General features: G+C 46.4%; 1 protein-coding gene across 3 annotated transcripts in view; it reads right to left on the reverse strand.

Annotated features, from left to right (window-relative positions):
- Positions 1-2547: 2547 nt before the first annotated feature.
- ZNF618 (zinc finger protein 618) overlaps positions 2548-18111 on the reverse strand; it is a 178238-nt gene continuing 162674 nt past the window's right edge. For all 3 annotated transcript variants that reach the window (XM_023223774.1, XM_023223775.1, XM_023223776.1), the window contains 2 exons: positions 11122-11223; positions 2548-10464 (listed from right to left, as the gene is read on the reverse strand). In XM_023223774.1, coding sequence (XP_023079542.1) covers positions 8948-10464; positions 11122-11223 — 1619 coding nt within the window. In that variant the 3' untranslated portion in view covers positions 2548-8947. The remainder of the gene's footprint in view (positions 10465-11121; positions 11224-18111) is intronic.

The raw sequence follows: 18111 nt of genomic DNA on the forward strand, positions 1-18111 counted from the left end.
TCAGTCCTGGGTTCGCCCCTTGTGCCCTTAGCCCGTTGGCTTGAGGGACCAGGAAGGAAGGAAGGAGGGATTCCATAGTTCTGGTTGAGGGGAGGAACCTGGAGACAAGGATTTGGGGATAAAAGCTTTGCAGTCCCCTGGGTCAGACACATCAAGACCCTCCCTTTGTCTCCCCCAACATCCAGAGTGTGGGGCTTACAGGTTCCAACAGAGAAGACTGCCTTGAGGGACAGCATCTGTGGTCACGGCCCGGACTTTCTGGGCAGAAGCAGGTCGGGTCAGGTGCGGGGAGACAGGAAACTGTCCAGGAGACGTGAGAGGCCCTCCGGCCTGGGACTAACAGAGGTCCTCCCATCCTGTGTCCACATCCTGTTCCTTCCACACGTGCCTCCCATGCCAGGGCCCACCAGCCACAGCAGTTTGAAGGGGCCATGTTGAAGAGTGATATTTTGAAGAGACTTGAACTGAAAGATAAAAATGTTTAAATTGGAGGGTGTGAGCTGCAGGTGCACAGGCCAGCGTCAGCTGGTGGATGGACACGTTGCTCACGAGATTTTTTTTTAATTTTATTTTTTTGAGACAGGGTCTCGTTCTGTCACCTAGACTGGAGTGCAGTGCCGTGATCTTGGTTCACTGAATCCTTGACTTCCTGGGCTCAGGCGATCCTCCCACCTCAGCCTCCTGAGGAGCTGGGACTACAGGCACGTGCCACCATGCCTGGCTAATTTTTGTATTTTTGTTTTTGAGACACAGTTTCACCATGTTGCCCAGGCTAGTCTTGAACTCCTGAGCTTAAGCGATCCTCCCATCTTGGCTTCAAAAGTCTTGGGATTCCAGACATGAGCCACCACGCCTGGCCGAGGTATTTTTTTCACAGCTCTGAATTCGTCACTTGAAAACTGAGTTGCCACATAAAAATCTGGGTTTCTCAGTTCTCTTAAAAATAATTGGCATCCTGATGCCAACCATGAGTTGGGGCTCAGCAGAGAGGTTCCCTGGAAGGGCCTCACCTCGTGTAACTAGCTCTGCTCGCCGACCTGCCTGGCCCAGGGGCATCTGACTCTGTGACACTTATACAACTTTTCACTAAAAATAAATGAAAAAATCAATGTCCCCTAGCTTTTAACCCTCAGGGGTAGGCTGGGGGAGCAGCACCTTGTGACCCTGAGTCTGAGGAATTCACAATGCTCATCTCAGAAGGCGCCAGGAATCTTTCTCAGCAACAGTGGACACCCCTACCTTGAAGACTCACTCCATTCTTAAATAGTCTCACCTCAAATTTCTCTTTCAAAGGTGCTGGGCACACTCATTTATTTCCATTACAAAATAAATGTAGCTGCAGCTGCTTAATAAAGAAATGTCTTTTTTCCCCCTCCTTTTTGAAGCATTTTTTTTTTTTTTTTTTCCAATTGAGGCTGCTCCTTCAGCTGTGAGGGCTCCCGGGCCATGCTCTGGCCTTATTTGACTGCGATGTTCAAGAGCGTGGAGGAGGATTCCTTCGGCCACAGCAGGACTCCTGACTTTTCATTGTAGGCTACATAGAAACTCCTCTATTAAACTTCAATCGTCGGCTCAGAATGTCCACATCAGCATGAAACTCCTAAGGCAGGATGGTTCTGAGGGCAGGGCTGGTGCTCCAATAGCCTCCTCATGCTGTTACACGTGCGGTTTGATGAAAGTTTTTCAGGTGATCAAGCAACACATCCTCTACTTTGAAGCAGAGTTGCCCACACCTGGTAAAGATGGTGTCAAGCCTGGGGTGTCTGTCACTCACTCACCTGGATGGCAGGATGGCAGTTTCACCTCTTAAAGGGTTGTTCTAGCGGTGGGCCCACTAGGAGGAGTGTCACCCCCTCCTGCTCAGGCCCCAGTTTGCCTGCTGGTCTCTCTTCTCCCTTGACTTGCCTTTGGTTTGCTTCTATTCCAGAAGAGCATTAGTGTCCGCACATCTGAATGGCATCAGACTTGGTGAGCCCACCAAGGCTGGTATCTAGCAGCTCATCATGGAGGGCACTGATTCCTAATTTGTTCAGAGTCCCTCACGCCATCAGAAATTTGGCAAAACCCACAGACACTCTTCCCCAGCACATGGACGATACACACAACAGTTATAACATCACACGCACCGTTTAGGGGGCCAAAGCCACTAGGTAAAGGGGCACAGGAGCCTCGCAGATGACTGCAGGGCAGGGCCAACCTGCACATATGCCTGAGGCACTAGACCTGGAGGATGGAGACTAAATCCATCCCTTCTTCCATGGGACAATGCTCCACAAGCCCAGGAGGGTCTCATCTTCCTCGACCATGTCCCTCCCTCATTTATCAAACACTGGCTGGGCCAGGTCTGGTGCAAGAGATAAGCTGTGAGTTCACAGGTAAGTCACTGATACCAGCATCACCACAGGTAAGTCAAGTGTCCCGCTGGGACGGATGTGTGCTGTCACCCCCAGGTGCCCTGTCTCTGGCCCATCTCCACTCAGGTGCTCTGCTCCTAACTGGACAGTATGGCCCAACCTCGAACCCAAGAAAAAAACACCACACGCTGCATCTTCCTAAAGGTTGTTTTATTGTAAAACCATAAATACAACACTGACATGAAATCATTTAAGCAACTGATCCTCTCTCACCATTAAAAGGTATCTTTTTGCCTTGGCATCAACCAACTAGGAAATAGTGCTGCAAGAATTCGGGGGGGCAGGGGAGGTACTGAATCCTGGGCTGGGGCTTTTGGCGACTTAAGGAACCGAGTGGAACCTTCCTCTTCTCCCTGGGAATGTTCCACTTTTGGACAAGAACAGACAGGTAAAAACAGCAACATTAAACAGCTCAGTTTTAAATTTTATTACTTCGTAAAAATCTTTTTTTCTGTTCCTTTCCTCCATTTGACATCAGTAAAAGTTTTGAACATCATGAAACTGATTTGGCTGTAAATGGAGAAACGGTACCAAAGTGAAGTGAAACAAAAACCCAAAAGGACAAACAGAAAACCCTAAATAAACCCTCAAGTTTGGTCTCGGGGGTTTACATATCACAACAAGAACCGTCAACTCAACCCCCATGCAATGTGACTCCCTGGAGAGCTGTTGGATCCACACCGATACAGGAGACCGCACACAACGTCTTTTGTTAATTAACACAGCAAGTGTGACACTAGGTAACTTTTTTTTTTTTTTTTTTTAATACAGTACATGGTACACAGGGTCCCCAAGATGGCCCTGCATAAACCCCTCGTGAAGACTTGAGCCAAGCACCGGCTGTTTATAAAAATATTGTGTTGCTACAAAAGTATAAATTAATGCTACCGGTATTAAGAAATATTAAACACATAAAACTTATAAGGATTAAGAAAAATATTCATTAATACCTGTAGAAAACTCTGGCCTAAAAAAGATATTTTTTTTGTGTTTGTTTTTTTGTAAATTTTTTTTTGTATTTTTTTTTTTTTAAGATGACTTAAGTTTCTTGCACTCGAAGAGAGAGACACAGTCAGATGTGTCTGTGGTATTGCCTAGAACGTCTTAACTACTGAGAAAGGATGCGGGGGTACACGCACATGGTTACTGAGTCGGGGGTGGGGAGGAGGGCACCAAGGCTTTCTCAAGATTTACCTGATGTGAACGAATCACTGGCGTGAAGTTGTGGGGAAAAGAAAAAGGCTGGATCAGAAAACAACTGAAAATAATTTACGCTTCTTAAAAAATATCTCTGCTTCGGGTGGTTGTACAAAATGATTTCCTGATGCTTGGGATCTGAATGGCCCTGGACAAGCTGCCTGGGCCAGCCCCGCCGTGCGGCCCTCGCTCTCTCCTGGCTGGCGAGGCCCAGCCTCGGGTCAGTCCACGAGCTCGTTTCACCGCGTGGGATGCCGCCCACCCTGGCTGGGCGGGCGGGAAGGTCCTAGGCGGAGACCGGCTGGCACCTGGGTTGTGGGAGGAGCCCCTCCTTCCGGCTGGTCTCAGACTTCATCATCTGTGCCAACCTGGAATTCAGGAAGCGCCACAGGAATCCCAGGCCCCTGAGGTTGCGGACAAGGCTGGGCTGTGCCCCTTTAAGGAATTTTGGTTAGAAGAGTCAAGGCGCCCCCATGGGACGCACGGTTGGGCAGGGCCCTTGTGGGTCGTGATGCTAACGCCCAAATGCAAACCTAGCAAATCCTTCTCTGTACAAGAGTTGACTCTTTAAAGCGACACCCGTCGGGGGCGGGGGAATGAATATGTCAAACAGTGACCTGACAATCTTCACCCTCATTAAAGTGGGAGTGGGCGCCTCTTCCACAGAAACCACTGGGCTCCTTTGGTGAAAGCCAGGGCTCCCCCGACCACAACCCTCAAACCCAAATGAGAGAGGAAGAAAAACAACTAGTACAACAAAATCCCCCAGAAAACCCTGAAAAGGCAAAACTAGGAGGGGAACGTTAAGAGGGAAAACACTGTATCATTGGTTCACCATAACTGGCCTAGCAAACATTAGCCACAGTGAAAGGGAGGGGCCGCCTCCTTCCCAGTTCTTCCACTGGCCCAGCTGGACACAGGGGCTGGAGCAGGGCTGGGGGGGATAGGAGCTTCCACCTACTGGCTCCAGGGGATGGCTGGACCTTACTTAGTCTCTTGTTCTGTCTAAATCATCGGCCTTGTTAGGAGCCCTCCTTAAGATGCATCCCAGAGATAGAGGCATTGCCGCTGTTCCCAAGGCGAGAGCAAAGCTATGAACTTGGGGTAGCTCACTGGGACACCTCCTCTTCCAGCATATCCATCACGATGACAAGACGAGGGGAGTGTCCCCAATGGAGCCATCTCAGCCTGCTCCAGCCACATCCCATCTTCATTTCAAACCTTCCCGATGACCCTGTGGCCCCCAGAGAGCATGTGCTATATCCCTAATGTCTCTCCAGCAGCCCACTCTTCAAGGAGTCCAGCTCAAGTTCAGGCGAAGCAGGTGGCCTTGCTCAAAAATAGGGGACTCCTAAAGGCAGAGGTTCAGCCTCACAGTGGAAACACGCCTTGTAGATTTTTCCTCTGGTGTTTCTTTGAAAGTGCAGGAGACAAAGGGTCAAACTGAAAGAGAGGACTCTTACCAGCCTACACAGCTGGTGGCTTCCTCGAATCCTGGAGACCCACGACTTCTCATCTGTGTCACTGCACTGCCCTCCTGTCCTTGCCAGGAACCCTGGTACCCTTTTCCCAGCCAAAAACCAATCCCCAGGCGTCAAGTGTGAAGCTGCCAAGCACGATGGTGGCGAAGCTTCCTCGCTGGTGATTCGGCAGGTGGCCTCTGTGCGGCGAACCCCCAGAGATGAAGTGCAGGCAGTTCTGCTCAGGTGGCATGCCTTTTGTTTCCTAGTTACTAAATGCCATTAGAGGGAGGCCTGGCTGGCTGAGCCAGGCATGGGGAAGTGGAGAACTCTGCCAGAACAAGGGCATCCACCCATGGCCTGGATGGTACCACTGCTCTTGATGGACCTGAGATTCCTCGGGTTACTCCACTCCGAGGCACCACCCACAACGCTGCGGTTCTTAGCTTGGGCTTTGTTGGTGAAGCAAACTGACCTCAGATGAGGGGGAAAAACTTGCCAGGTGGAGGTGTGTTTTCTCTACCTCCCCCCTTGGGTCCATGTATGTCAAAACAAAGGCCATTTCTGTCCTGGGGACCACATGGCTCGAGGCGAGTTGTCTCCACATCAGCAGGCCGCCACCTTAGGCTGCTAAGAATATGGTAGAAAGGGCCCAACTTCCTGGTCCCAGATACCCCAAAGGCCTGTGATGGAAGATCTACAGTGGCACCAGAACTGGGAGGCAGATGACAAAATCCTTCCCAAAGTGAAGGTCAGGCTGGACACTGGGAGATGAACTGGAAGAGCCTGTCTCAATCCTTTGGCTGAACTAGAATTTGGTGAGGTGGATATTGCTGGAGATAAAGGGGCCAGTGGCTGGATCAGTGAGATCTTTGGGTTTTATTAAGCTGTTAGTTGCAGCAGGATGTGCACTCTGAGAACAGCCTGTCTGAGAAGAGGGCACCTTGGTACAGCCTTTCCTGTTGGTGACACCAGTTTCCGGAGGGAACCAGAGGTTGCAAGAGATAAATGATCATCTGCTATCTTGTTATCTAACTGGACAAGGCAGCCCAGCGGACAGCTTTCTCAGTACCCAGTGGCATTCACATCAAACCTGCAGAGGCAAGCCAGCCCCCAAGTATTGAACTGAGATGGAAAAGAAGGGAAAGGGAGGTAACAACCTATGATCAAATCTCTTCCTGGAGGACAGACATCCCATGCTTCAAAGAGGAGAATGCTGAGTCCTCTAAATGCACATCTGGGCTTAGTCCGATGGCTTTCCCAGAAAGCGAAATGCCTATTTTATAATCAACTGGCCCAATAATGGGGCACCACCAGCACATCTTTGCTCCAAGTAGAGGGAGGATGGGCTCCCAGGCTCTGCTCTCACCTACCACACAAACTGGGCAGCTCCTATCCTTGTGTGGGTCAAAGTGCTGGTCACGGTCCCTTCCCCAGCAGTCAAGCAAGGCTAGAGGGACCTTTTGCTGTAGGCACCTGTCGATCATCAGCGATGCTGAGCCACCTTCCAGAACACCTCCAAAGGCCCAACTGAGAAGTCTGCTATGTTTCTTTCCATATTCCCTAGGAAGTGACATGAGGTTCCTGTCTGGATTTCTCTCCGTACTTGCTCCAGTGTGGGTGGCAGCTCTTCTCTGATAGTGGGTTCAGCCCCCCAGTTGGAAATGTTGTGGAGGGAATACCTAGAAATTCTCCAGGAGAGGAAATGGCACGGTAGTTCCTGAGACCACGGCTTGCTGGAGCAAACGTGGAAATGGCCCACTTTGATCCATTTCAGTGTGTCCAAGACTCGAGGGGAGAGCTGGGTGAGTTCTCATGAGGCGAAGTGTGCAGGCTTGGCTCCCAAACACCACGCTCCAGGTCCATGATCCTAAGCCTTCATGAGGTTTGCAATCAACTTTACTCCCTGCTCCCGTCATGGACCCAGGGGGAGAGGGCTGTGGTACAGTGCTTTTTGTAGTCGAGGTATCTCACAGTTGAGTAATGCTTTATTATCGGGAAGGGGTGGAGTTGACTTAGCCAACCCCAAGATGACAGAAGGTGCCTCTGCAAACAGCCTCCTGCCATGATGGTCATTCTCAGCCTGAAGCCTTAGTGTAACCACCCCATCCCATGGCTAAGAGTCACCAGGGGAGTGAGACCACCAGCGTGTTATACACTGAAAGGTGTGGTGGGGGTGCAGCACTGATCTGTGACAGAACCACCTCTTGTGAAGGGAATGGGGTGTCACCCTTGGCATCTGAACTGTATGTGTAGAACCTAATTTGCTCACGGCTAGGGGAACAGGAGAGAAAAGCCTGAAGACATCTTTCACAGCATCGAGTCGAACACGGCCGAACGCCATCCACCCTCGGAACATCAACTGTTGGGGCCACAAGGCACCATGCTCACCGCCGTCCGGGAAGGAAGTCGGAGGTGTGAGTGGGGACCCCAGCTTCCGGGAGCCTCAGGGTCCTGGGAAGTGAGGAGAGGCTGTGGCAGGTCTGAGGTGTGGTAGATGTGACTACGGGTTGACTTCGGAGTCCCTGTGGACCTGCCAGAGTTGGGGAGGGGGTGAGTAGTGTGATGCACACTGGGTACCACGCACACTGACACTCAGTACCACGCAAAGCGGACCAGGAGGGCAGCTCTGGCGCTTACATTCAGAACTCCCAAACCACTGCTTCCCCTACGGCCACCAAACCCCGCAGCTGTGGAACCCGTGACTCCTTCCCCAACCCCTGGTCTCCAAACAGCACAGCCAAGAACCCGGTCTTGGCCGTTCGAATATGTGAAAACTGAACTGTACAGGGAAGGCCAAGAAAGACCGTAGGATACTGAGTATACCACTGAGATGAGCTAGTTTACAGTGTGACTTGAGGAATAAAAGGGGCAAGTAAAAAAACAAAACTCCAAAACATAAGTTATAGACATTCAGTGCCTCCTAGCAGAGTCTAAATCAAATCTGAAGAAACAAAATGAACCCCCAAACAAGGTAAAAATTGCTAAAATGTTAGGGAGAGAAATTATTAGGGAGTGGAGACTGTATCTATACTTCTCTGAAAAATGTCTTTTTCTCCTCTCTTATATTAAAAAGCAAAATGTCAGCTTTATACTCTTTAAGTCTCCTTTCCTGATTTGGGGAGATAGATAGGTGTGTTTCTAAGGCGGCTGCCCCGGGACACCCAAGGGGTATCTCAAAGGCAGCAGCTCAATGCCCTGAAGGTGAACGAGAAACAAAGTCCAGTGCAGAAACCGTCCATCTGATGCAGTGTGGAGAGTCCACAGCAGAGCAGCCGAGGGTGTGTGTGGGGTGCACAATGGGATCAGGAGGGTGGGAGGGCTGGGAGAGGGTCGAGGGAAAAGGGGGACCGGGGTGAAGGACAGAGAGCGTCAAGTCACTTCAGATCTCAGCTGCCTGAACATTTCACATCAGCTTTCTGCCAATCTGCACACCTGAAAGCGGAGTCTTCTAAAGCCCCTTACTGAGAAAAGGAGGTGAAACATCTCCCTCTTTCCCAATCGCTCAGCTTTCCTGACACGCCCAGTTCAACGCACACCCGTCCGAGAACAGGCATGTGTACACGCACCAGGGTCGTGTGTGTGTGTGCGCGTGTGTGTGTGCGAAGTTTCTCTGGCCATGCAGATGAGCAGAGACACTCCCACACCCCCACAACCACAGCACATGTGTTCAGACACGTGCACACACGTGTGGCTGTGTACACACACGCACACACACACATATAAAAAAAAAGCACTTAAGTTTCCAGGGGGCATTTATAATGAGGTCCACAGTGTTTAGAACTTAAATTCCTTTTCTTTGTTTGTGACAGTGTTGTGTGTTTTTTTTCCTAATGTTATCTTCTCTTTTTCTTTTTTTTTCCCCGAAGTCAAGTCTTAAAGCATGTTGGATTTCAGAAACATGAGTTTATTCATATCTTCTGGACTGAGCAGCCGCCTCCGTTTGATTAGAAGCGCTTGTTCACACATATTTACACACCCGCTTCTGGCGCCCACGGCCGGAACCGCCAGGAGCCAGAAGGCGAGCTTGGCGAGTTTTGTGTGCTTTTGGGTAACGCACGACCAGTACTGGAAGAGATCAGGGGTAGCCTGGAACAGGGGCTCCTGCAGGTAATCGTACACTTCATTTTTGCCCAGCCGATCATCTTCCTGAGCTGCGGGGTTCTCGCCGGCGGCAGAGCGGGGTTTCTTGGCAGCGGGCTCGAAGTCAGCCTCCTCGGCCCAGGACTCCTTCACCTCGTTGATGAGCTCACAGACCTTGCCTATGATCTCCTCGTGCTGGTAGGGCGGCACAGGCCGCAGCTTCTGCTGCGGGTCCAGGATCATGGCCACCTTGTGGGCCGAGTGCACCTTGAAGTTCTCTTTGAGCGCCTCCAGGAAGAGGTGGCAGAGCTTGCTGACAGTGCCTGCGTCATTGGCCTTGGCCGTGAACAGCTTCTCCAGCCTGACGTAGGTGGGCAGCACGAGCTGCAGGGTGGGCTGGCTCTCATTGCTCAGCTCGATGACTGCCTGCTTCACCGGCGTCAGGATGGCTGCCAGGTTGCTGAGCAGGTGCTTGTTGAGGCTCTGGATGAGGTTCATCTTCTTGGCCCGGCTGTAGAACTCGCAGATCTGCTCGTAGCGCTCGTGCACCAGCAACAGTGAGTCCGTCACCGAGTTCCAGCAGGGCGGTGGCGACGTCTCCTCCAGCGACCCGAAGGTCTCCTTGGCCAGGCCTGTGGAGCCCGCCAGGTCCTCACACACATTGAGCAGCTCGATGACCTCGTGCATGCTGCGGGCCTGCAGCGTCCGCTTGCTCAGCACGCTCTGCACCACCGAGTTCAAGGCACAGGCTGAGCAGCGAAGGCACATACCGGCCTTGGAGAAGGCGGACGTGCTCACCCGGCAATCCGTCACATATACTGTCCTGATCTCCGACATCACAAACTCCGACAGCACGTTCTGCACCCAGTGGTGCACAAGGTCGCCACTGTCACGAATGTCCGCACCCTTCACACCCAGCACGTAGCTCTTGATGTGGTTGCCCTCGGCCTGGTAGGCCGTGAGGATGTAGCAGGAGTCAGGGCCGACACTCTGGGAGTGGCAGGTGACACCGATGCCTAGGCAGGCATTGCTGCCCAAGGCACAGGTCACTTTCACCTTCACCTGGTTGTACATGCGTGGCAGGTGCTTCAGCGCCAGCGTGTTGAAGTTGCCCAGGATTTCAGTGACTGAGAAGGCCCCATAGCGGGCACCACTGTCTACTAAGGTCTGGGCCAACTTCAGGAACTCCTTCCCACTGACCACGCTCAGTGCACCCAGGTCGGCGCACATGACCCTCAACAGCCGCTCCGCAATGTTCTGCCGCTCCTTTTCGGGGATCATGCTGTTGGGTGTTAAACCACTGGTAGTGGCTGGCAGAGGACACAAAGAGAGATGGGATTAATTCTGGCATTCAAGGCTGCTTGGAGTGGCAGTAGCCTAATACTCTAAACATCTAGTATTGGGAATGGCAAATAGATTTCCTCTTGCACACACATTGGTGATGCTGGCTGCCTTTAATATGTGGTGTCTCACAGGGATAAAGTTATATGATTGATTAGTAAGGCCTGCTGTGGGCATGGGAATAGAATATAGTGGTATGTAGATAACATAATTGTGGTCTATGTCATTCACCTAGACCTTTGAAGCCAACTAATCTAATTTCTTCCTCAACATAGGAATCTCCTCTAATATGGGGAATCTTTAGGAAATAAAATACATGAGATCATCATGTCAGGAAAAAGCAACCAGCAGAAATTGTGGAGAGGTGGGTTCTAGTTCTGATTCTGGCACAAACTGGTGCTTTCTGATCACACACAAAAGTCACCTCCTCTCCCTGGGCCTCCTTCTGCCCATCCCCTGAGTTAAGAACTCCTGCAAACAAGGTCTTAGGTGTAAAAGTGCTTTGGAAACTATCATGCACCATCTTACAACATCACAGGGAGCACAAATGGTGGGAATGGGGGGCAGAGAGGAACAAAGGGAGCATAAGGGGACCCTCAGGTCCAGCCCTGCTTGGGGAGACCTACTGTTATTGGCGCTGTTCCTCTGGACCTGAGGTTTCCACTTCTCTTCTACAACAGCAGGTGGCGATCGGGACTGGTTGGAGGCAATGTTGTTTTCATTGTCAGCTGTGGGCACAAAGGGGACAGTGTGTAACCTGGAAGGGTAAGAGGCCTGTTGATGAACAAGACGAGAACTAGAGTGTGGTGGGTAACAGCAGAACGTGGCCACTGGGACTCAGGCTTGGTTTAAAATCATGGCTCCTCCTTAGACAACTATCTATGCTTGCAAAGCCTCATTTTCATCATTTGGAAAAACTAAGGTAATTATATGGACATTACACTATTGTTGATAGGACTAATAAGAGCAAATCCAGGAAGAGCTGAGCACAGTGTGCGGTATGGAGCAAATGCTCTGGAAACGGGAAGCACTGGATCCCAAGCCTGGCTGGGAACCCCACACCTACTCCCTGCACACAACCTCAGAGTTCTAGCTGATATGGAGGGAAGGGAATACTGGTCACATCCCCTAAGTGGCCAAAAACTCCTCATGCTCTCTCACTTCCTCAAAGTTTGCATTTTTAAGGTATATTTACTAGAAATTTTATTAAATGAACAAGACAAAACCAAAGCCATGTGTGACACAAAGTACCAAATTATCAACCCCTCACTGTGAGACATGGAAACTGAAGCTTGGATATAAGAAAAGATCACAGAGAAAACAGCAGCAGGGCTGGGACAAAATCCCAGGTTCCCAGTTCCTGGCTGTGTCCTCCACATACTTCTCCAGTTTTTGTTAATTGCGCATATGCAGTTGTATCCAGTTAAAAGTAATTGGTATAGGTCTATTCTCCTGGATGCATGGTTACTCCTTGACATGTTTATGGGATCATTTCTGAATAGGACATGGTCTGAGTCACATTCTTGTCACTACACATGGCCATATGTACTTCTATCATATACGATATACCACAGCTTGCTTAACCACACTCCCAAGTCCTAGGTTTCTGGCTCTGCTGTTTTCAATATTACTGTTCTGCTATGAGCCTGGCTGCCTAATTGTGATCCTGTGATGTAATAATCCAGCAACATAAAGGATTCCATACCATGACCAAGTGGGATTTACTCCAGGAATATAGTTGATTAAACATACAAAAATAAATGTAATACACCATGCTAATGGAGTAAAGGACAAAAATCACATGGTCATCTTAATAGATGCAGAAAAAGCATTTGACAAAATCTAACACACTTTTCATAATAAAAACACTCAATGAACTAGGAATCGAAGCGAAGTTTTCCAACCTAATAAAGAGCATCTACCAAAACCCCACAGCTAACATCATGCTTACTGAGGAGACACTGAAAGTTTTTTCCGTAAGATCAGGAACAAGGTAAGAACATTCACTTTCACTCTCATTTCTTCTATTCAACATGTAGAGTCACGTTGGATATATATTCTGAGAAATGTGTTGTTAGGAGACTTTGTCATTGTGTGAACATCATAAAGTGTACTTACACAAACCTAGATGGTATATCCTATCATACACCTAGGTTACATGGTATAGCCTACTGCTTCTAGGCTACGAACCTGTACAGTGTGTTACTGTACTGAATACTTCAGGCAACTGTACCACAATGGTAAATATTTGTATATCTGAACATAAAAAAGGTATAGTAAAGATAGGATATTATAGTTTTATGGGACCACTGTCACATATGCAATCCATTATGTACATCACGTGGTGCATGACTGTATTAGAAATTCTAGCTAGAAAAATTAGGTAAAAAAAAAAAAAAATCCAGATTGGAATGGAAGAAGTGAAATGATCTCTAACTGCAGATGACATGATTGTGTATATAGAAAATCTTATGGAATCCACACACATACAAAGCAATTAGAACTAATAAACGATTTCAGCAAGGGTGCAGGATACAAGATCAATATATAAAACAAAACGACAGTTTTCTGTACTAGTGATAAACATTCCAAAAGCTGAGTTAAGAAAACAATTCCATTTATAATAGCTTTGAAAATAATTACTTAAGATTAAATTTTAAAAAGTGTAAGAATTGAACACTGAAAACTAAAAAACACTGTTGAAATAACTCAAGTAAGACCTAAGTAAATGAAAAGATATTCCATGTTCATGGACTGGAAGACTTACTGTTAAAATATTAACTCTTTCAGTCCATGAATATGGAATGTCCCAACTCATCTAGATTAAACACAATCCTTATCAAAATCCATATTGTTGTTGTTTTTCTGCAAAAACTGACAAGCTGATCCTGAAATTCATACGGAAATGTAAGAGATACAGAATAGCCAAAACAATTTAGAAAAAGGACAAAGTATACTGGAGGAATATACTTCCTGATTTCCAAACTAGTACAATGCTATAGTAATTAAGACAGTATAATACTGGCACAGGATAGACATACAGATCAATGGGATACAACTGGAAATACAGAAATAAACACCTACATCTATGGTCAACTGAGTTTTCACAAGGTTATCAGGACAATTCAATGGGGGAAAATAATGGTCTTTTCAACAAAGGGCGCTGGGACAACTAGATACCCACATGTAAAAGAATGAAATTGGACTCCCGCCTCCCACACATATAAAAATAAACTCAAAATGGAATACAGACCTAAATGTAAGAGCTAGAACTATAAAATTCTTAGAGGTTTATAAGGAAACATATGAACTGCTTAAGTCTTTGTGATCTTAGGTTAGGCAGTGGTTTCTTGACACCACTGCCTGGATATGGCACCAAAAGCACAGAGAAAAACAGATGAAAGGACTTCAAAATTAAAAACTTTTATACTTCGAAGGACATCAAGAAAGTAAAAAGACAAGACACAGAATGGGAAAGATATTTGCAAATAATCTATAGGGATCTTGTATCTAGAATATATAAAGAACTCTCACAACTCAATAATAAAAGGATACAAAAAAAAACAATTAAAAATGGGCAAAGGCTGTTCACTAATATCATATACCTAGAAAACCCTCAAGACTCATCTAAAAAGCTCCTAGAACTGATAAATGAATTCAGTAAAGTTTCAGGATACAAAATCAATGTACACAAATCAGTAGCACTGCTATACACCAGCAGTGACCAAGTTGAGAACTAAATCAAGAATTCAACCCCTTTTACAAAAGCTGCCAAACAAAACAAAACAAAACAAAACAACAACAAAAAAACAATTTAGGAATACACTTAACCAATGAGGTGAAAGACCTCTACAGGGAAAACTACTAAACACTGCGGAAAGAAATCACAGATGACACAGACAAATAGAAACACATCCCGTGCTCATGGATGGGTAGAATCAATATTGTGAAAATGACCATACTGCCAAAAGTATCTACAAATTCAATGTGATTCCCATCAAAACAACATCATTATTCTTCACAGAACTAGAAAAAACAATCCTAAAATTTATATGGAACCAAAAAAGAGCTCGCACAGACAAAGCAAAGCTAAGAAAAAAGAACGAATCTGGGGACAACACATTACCAGACTTCAAACTAAACTACAAGGCTATAGTCACCAAAACAGCATAGTACTGGCATAAAAATAGGCACATAGACCAGTAGAACAGAATAGAGAATCCAGAAATAAAGCCAAATACAGCCAACTGATCTTCGACAAAGAAAGTGGGGAAAGGACACCCTATTCAACAAATGGTGCTGGGATAATTGGCTAGCCACATGCAGAAGAATAACACTGGATCCTCATCTCTCATCTTACATAAAAAATCAACTCAAGATGGATCAAAGACTTAAATCTAAGGCCCGAAACCATAAAAATTCTAGAACATCAGAAAACCGCTTCTAGACATTGGCTTAGGCAAAGACTTCATGACCAAGAACACAAAAGCAAATGCACAAAAAACAAAGATAGACAGATGGGACTTAAACACAAAGGCTTCTGCACAGCAAAAGAAATAATCAGCAGAGTAAACAGATAACCCATAGACTGGGATGAAATCTTTGCAAATGCATCTGACAAAGGACTAATATCCAGAATCTATGAGGAATTCAAAAAAATCAGCAAGAAAAAAAATAAACAATTCCATCCAAAAAGTGGCCTAAGGATATGAATAATTCTCAAAAGAAGATAAATGAATGACCAACAAACATATGAAAAAAAGCTCAACATCACTAATTATCAGGGAAATGCAAATCAAAGCCACAGTGCAGTACCACCTTACTCCTGCAAGAATGGCCATAACTTAAAAATCAAAAAATAATAGATGTTGGCAGGGATGTGGTGGAAAGGGAACACTTTTACTTGCACAACCACTATGGAAAACAGCATGGAGGTTCCTTAAAGACCTAAAAGTAGATCTACCATTTCATCCAGCAATCCCATTACTGGGTATATCTTCTTTGGAGAAATGTCTATTCAGATCCTTTGCCAATGTGGTCAATGAGCACAGGAACAGATGCTCAACATTATTAGCTGTCAGAAAAACGTAAATCAAAACCACAATGAAATGCCATTTCACATGCACTAGGATGGCTATTATCAAGAAGGAAGATGATAAAAGGTGTAGACAGGGATATAGAGAAATTAGAATCTTCATACATTGCTGGTAGAAATGTAAAAATGGTGCAGCTACTTTAGGAAACAATCTGGCAATTCCTCACAGGATTAAACAGAATTACCTTACAACTCAGTATATATACTCCACTTTCAGGTATATACCCAAGAGAGTTAAAAACATGTGTCTACACATGTACATGACTTGTACATGAATGTTCATAGCAGCATGATTCATAGTAGCCCCAAACTGGAGATCTAAATGACCATCAGTTGGTGAATGGATAAACAAATTGTGATATATTTAGACAATGAAATACAACTCAGCAAAATAAAGGAATTATTGATAACACAGAACATGGACAAACCTCAAAAGTATGCTGAGTGAAAGAAGTTAGACACAAGAGGCTAAATACCGTAGAACTCCATATGTAATAAAATCCACTAAAGGCAAAACTACAATGAAAGAAAGCAGGTGTTAGTTGCCAGTAGCTAGGGTAGGAGAAAGGGAATGACTGCAAAGAGGCATGAAGAAACTTTCTGGGTTGATGGTAACATTATTTTTATATTTTAGAGACAGGGTCTTGCTCTGTCACCCCAGGCTGGAGTGCAGTGGCACCATCATAGCTCACTGCAGCCTGAATCTTCCAGGCTCAAGTGGTCCTCCCACCTGAGCCTCCTAAGTAGCTGGGACTACAGGGGCATGCTACCATGCATGGCTAATTTTTAAATCTTCAGTAGAGACAGTGTTGCTATGGTGACCAGGGCCGGTCTCAAAACTCCTGGCCTCAAGCAATCTTCCTGCCTCAGCTTCCCAAAGTGTTGGGATTACAGGTGTGAACCACTGCACCAGTGCCACATTTTTTTTAATTTTAATTTTTTAATTTTTTTAGAGACAGGGTCACGCTTTGTTGTCCCTGTGCAGGGACTGATCTCAAATTCCTGGCATCAAGCAATCCTCCCTCCTTAGCTTCCCAATGTGTTGGGATTACAGGCGTGGGCCACCATGCCCAGCCAATGTGATATATTTTGATTGTGATGGTAGTCAAACAACAGCATACATTTGTCCAAACCAATCAAACTGTACTCTTCAAACTGGGAAATTTTATTTGTCCAATAAACTATATCTCTGTAAATCTGATTTTAAAATAAACTGTAAAGAAACCTATGAAGTTGGTAACAGCGATTAGCTTTGAATAGTGACATTACGGCTGATTCTTTATTTTCTAACCTCTCTGCATTTTCCCAAAGCAGAGAATGCATTTCTTTTCATAGACAGACTTTACATTCACAAAGGTGAAACACAATTTCCCATGAAAACAAGTAGCCTTTCTTACTTTCTCTACTACAGTGCAGGGATGTGAAAACCCTGGATCTGAACCCAGTTCTGCCATGGTGTGACACTGAATTTGCTACTTCAATTCTCTGGGTCTCAGTTTTCTCTCTTCCATCCAAAGTGCTAGGGCAGCGTAAGCTGCAGGAATGACTCTTACTCTCTGCCCTTCCGTAGGACTTAGAATTGAGAGTCTTCAACTTGTATTAAATAACAATGTAAAATATTGGTTGATTTAAGACTTTTTCTTCTCCATATGCCACAGGTAGCACTCCTGACACAAATGAGTTAAAAGCTCTGTGAAAGGCTTGATTTATAGCTTGAGATGAAAATAAGGTTTCTTCAGTGTGGCTATCCTGTGTGTCCTCCCGCTCCCCCCATATGCACATTTGTAAAGTGCTGGATGCAAAGCTGGAATAAAGGTTGCTTCCCAGAGAGAGACCACTGCAGGCAGGAGAAAGCGGGTATTTCTGACAGGGATGGAAAAAGAGGCATCTGCGGTTGTCGGGTCTTAGAATGTGCCACGGCCCTTGATACTCTACATCTGTCATCTCTGGAACCCTCAACCCAGCCCTGCTGAGAACACCAGTAAACCCTCTTCACAGACAGAAGAACTGAAGTCCAGGGAGGTGAAGTGGCTCAAAGGGATTAGAAACCAGGCGTGGTGCTAGGCACAGTGGCCTACGTCTGTAATCCCAGTGCTTTGTGGGGCTGAGGTGGGCAGATCACTTGAGGCCAGGAGTTCAAGACCAGCCTGGCCAACATGGCGAAACCGTCTCTACTAAAACTACAAAAATTAGCTGGGTGTGGTGGTGCACGCCTGTAATCCCAGCTACTAGGGAGGTTGAGGCACAAGAATCGCTTGAGTCCAGAAGGTGGAGGTTGCAGGTATACAGCTGAGATTGTGCCACTGTGCTCCAGCCTGGGCGACAGAGCAAGACTCTGTCTCAAAGAAAAAACAAAAAAACAAAAACAAAAAACAAAACAAAGAAACAAGAAAGAAAGAAACCAGGAAAGACAGAAAGAAACCAGGAAAGAAAGACAAGAAAGACAAGAAAGACGAAAAGAAAGAAAGAAAGAAAGAAAGAAAGAAAGAAAGAAAGAAAGAAAGAAAGAAAGAAAGAAAGA

Source organism: Piliocolobus tephrosceles, chromosome 14 (genome assembly GCF_002776525.5).
Source record: "Piliocolobus tephrosceles isolate RC106 chromosome 14, ASM277652v3, whole genome shotgun sequence".
Taxonomy (NCBI): domain Eukaryota; kingdom Metazoa; phylum Chordata; class Mammalia; order Primates; family Cercopithecidae; genus Piliocolobus; species Piliocolobus tephrosceles.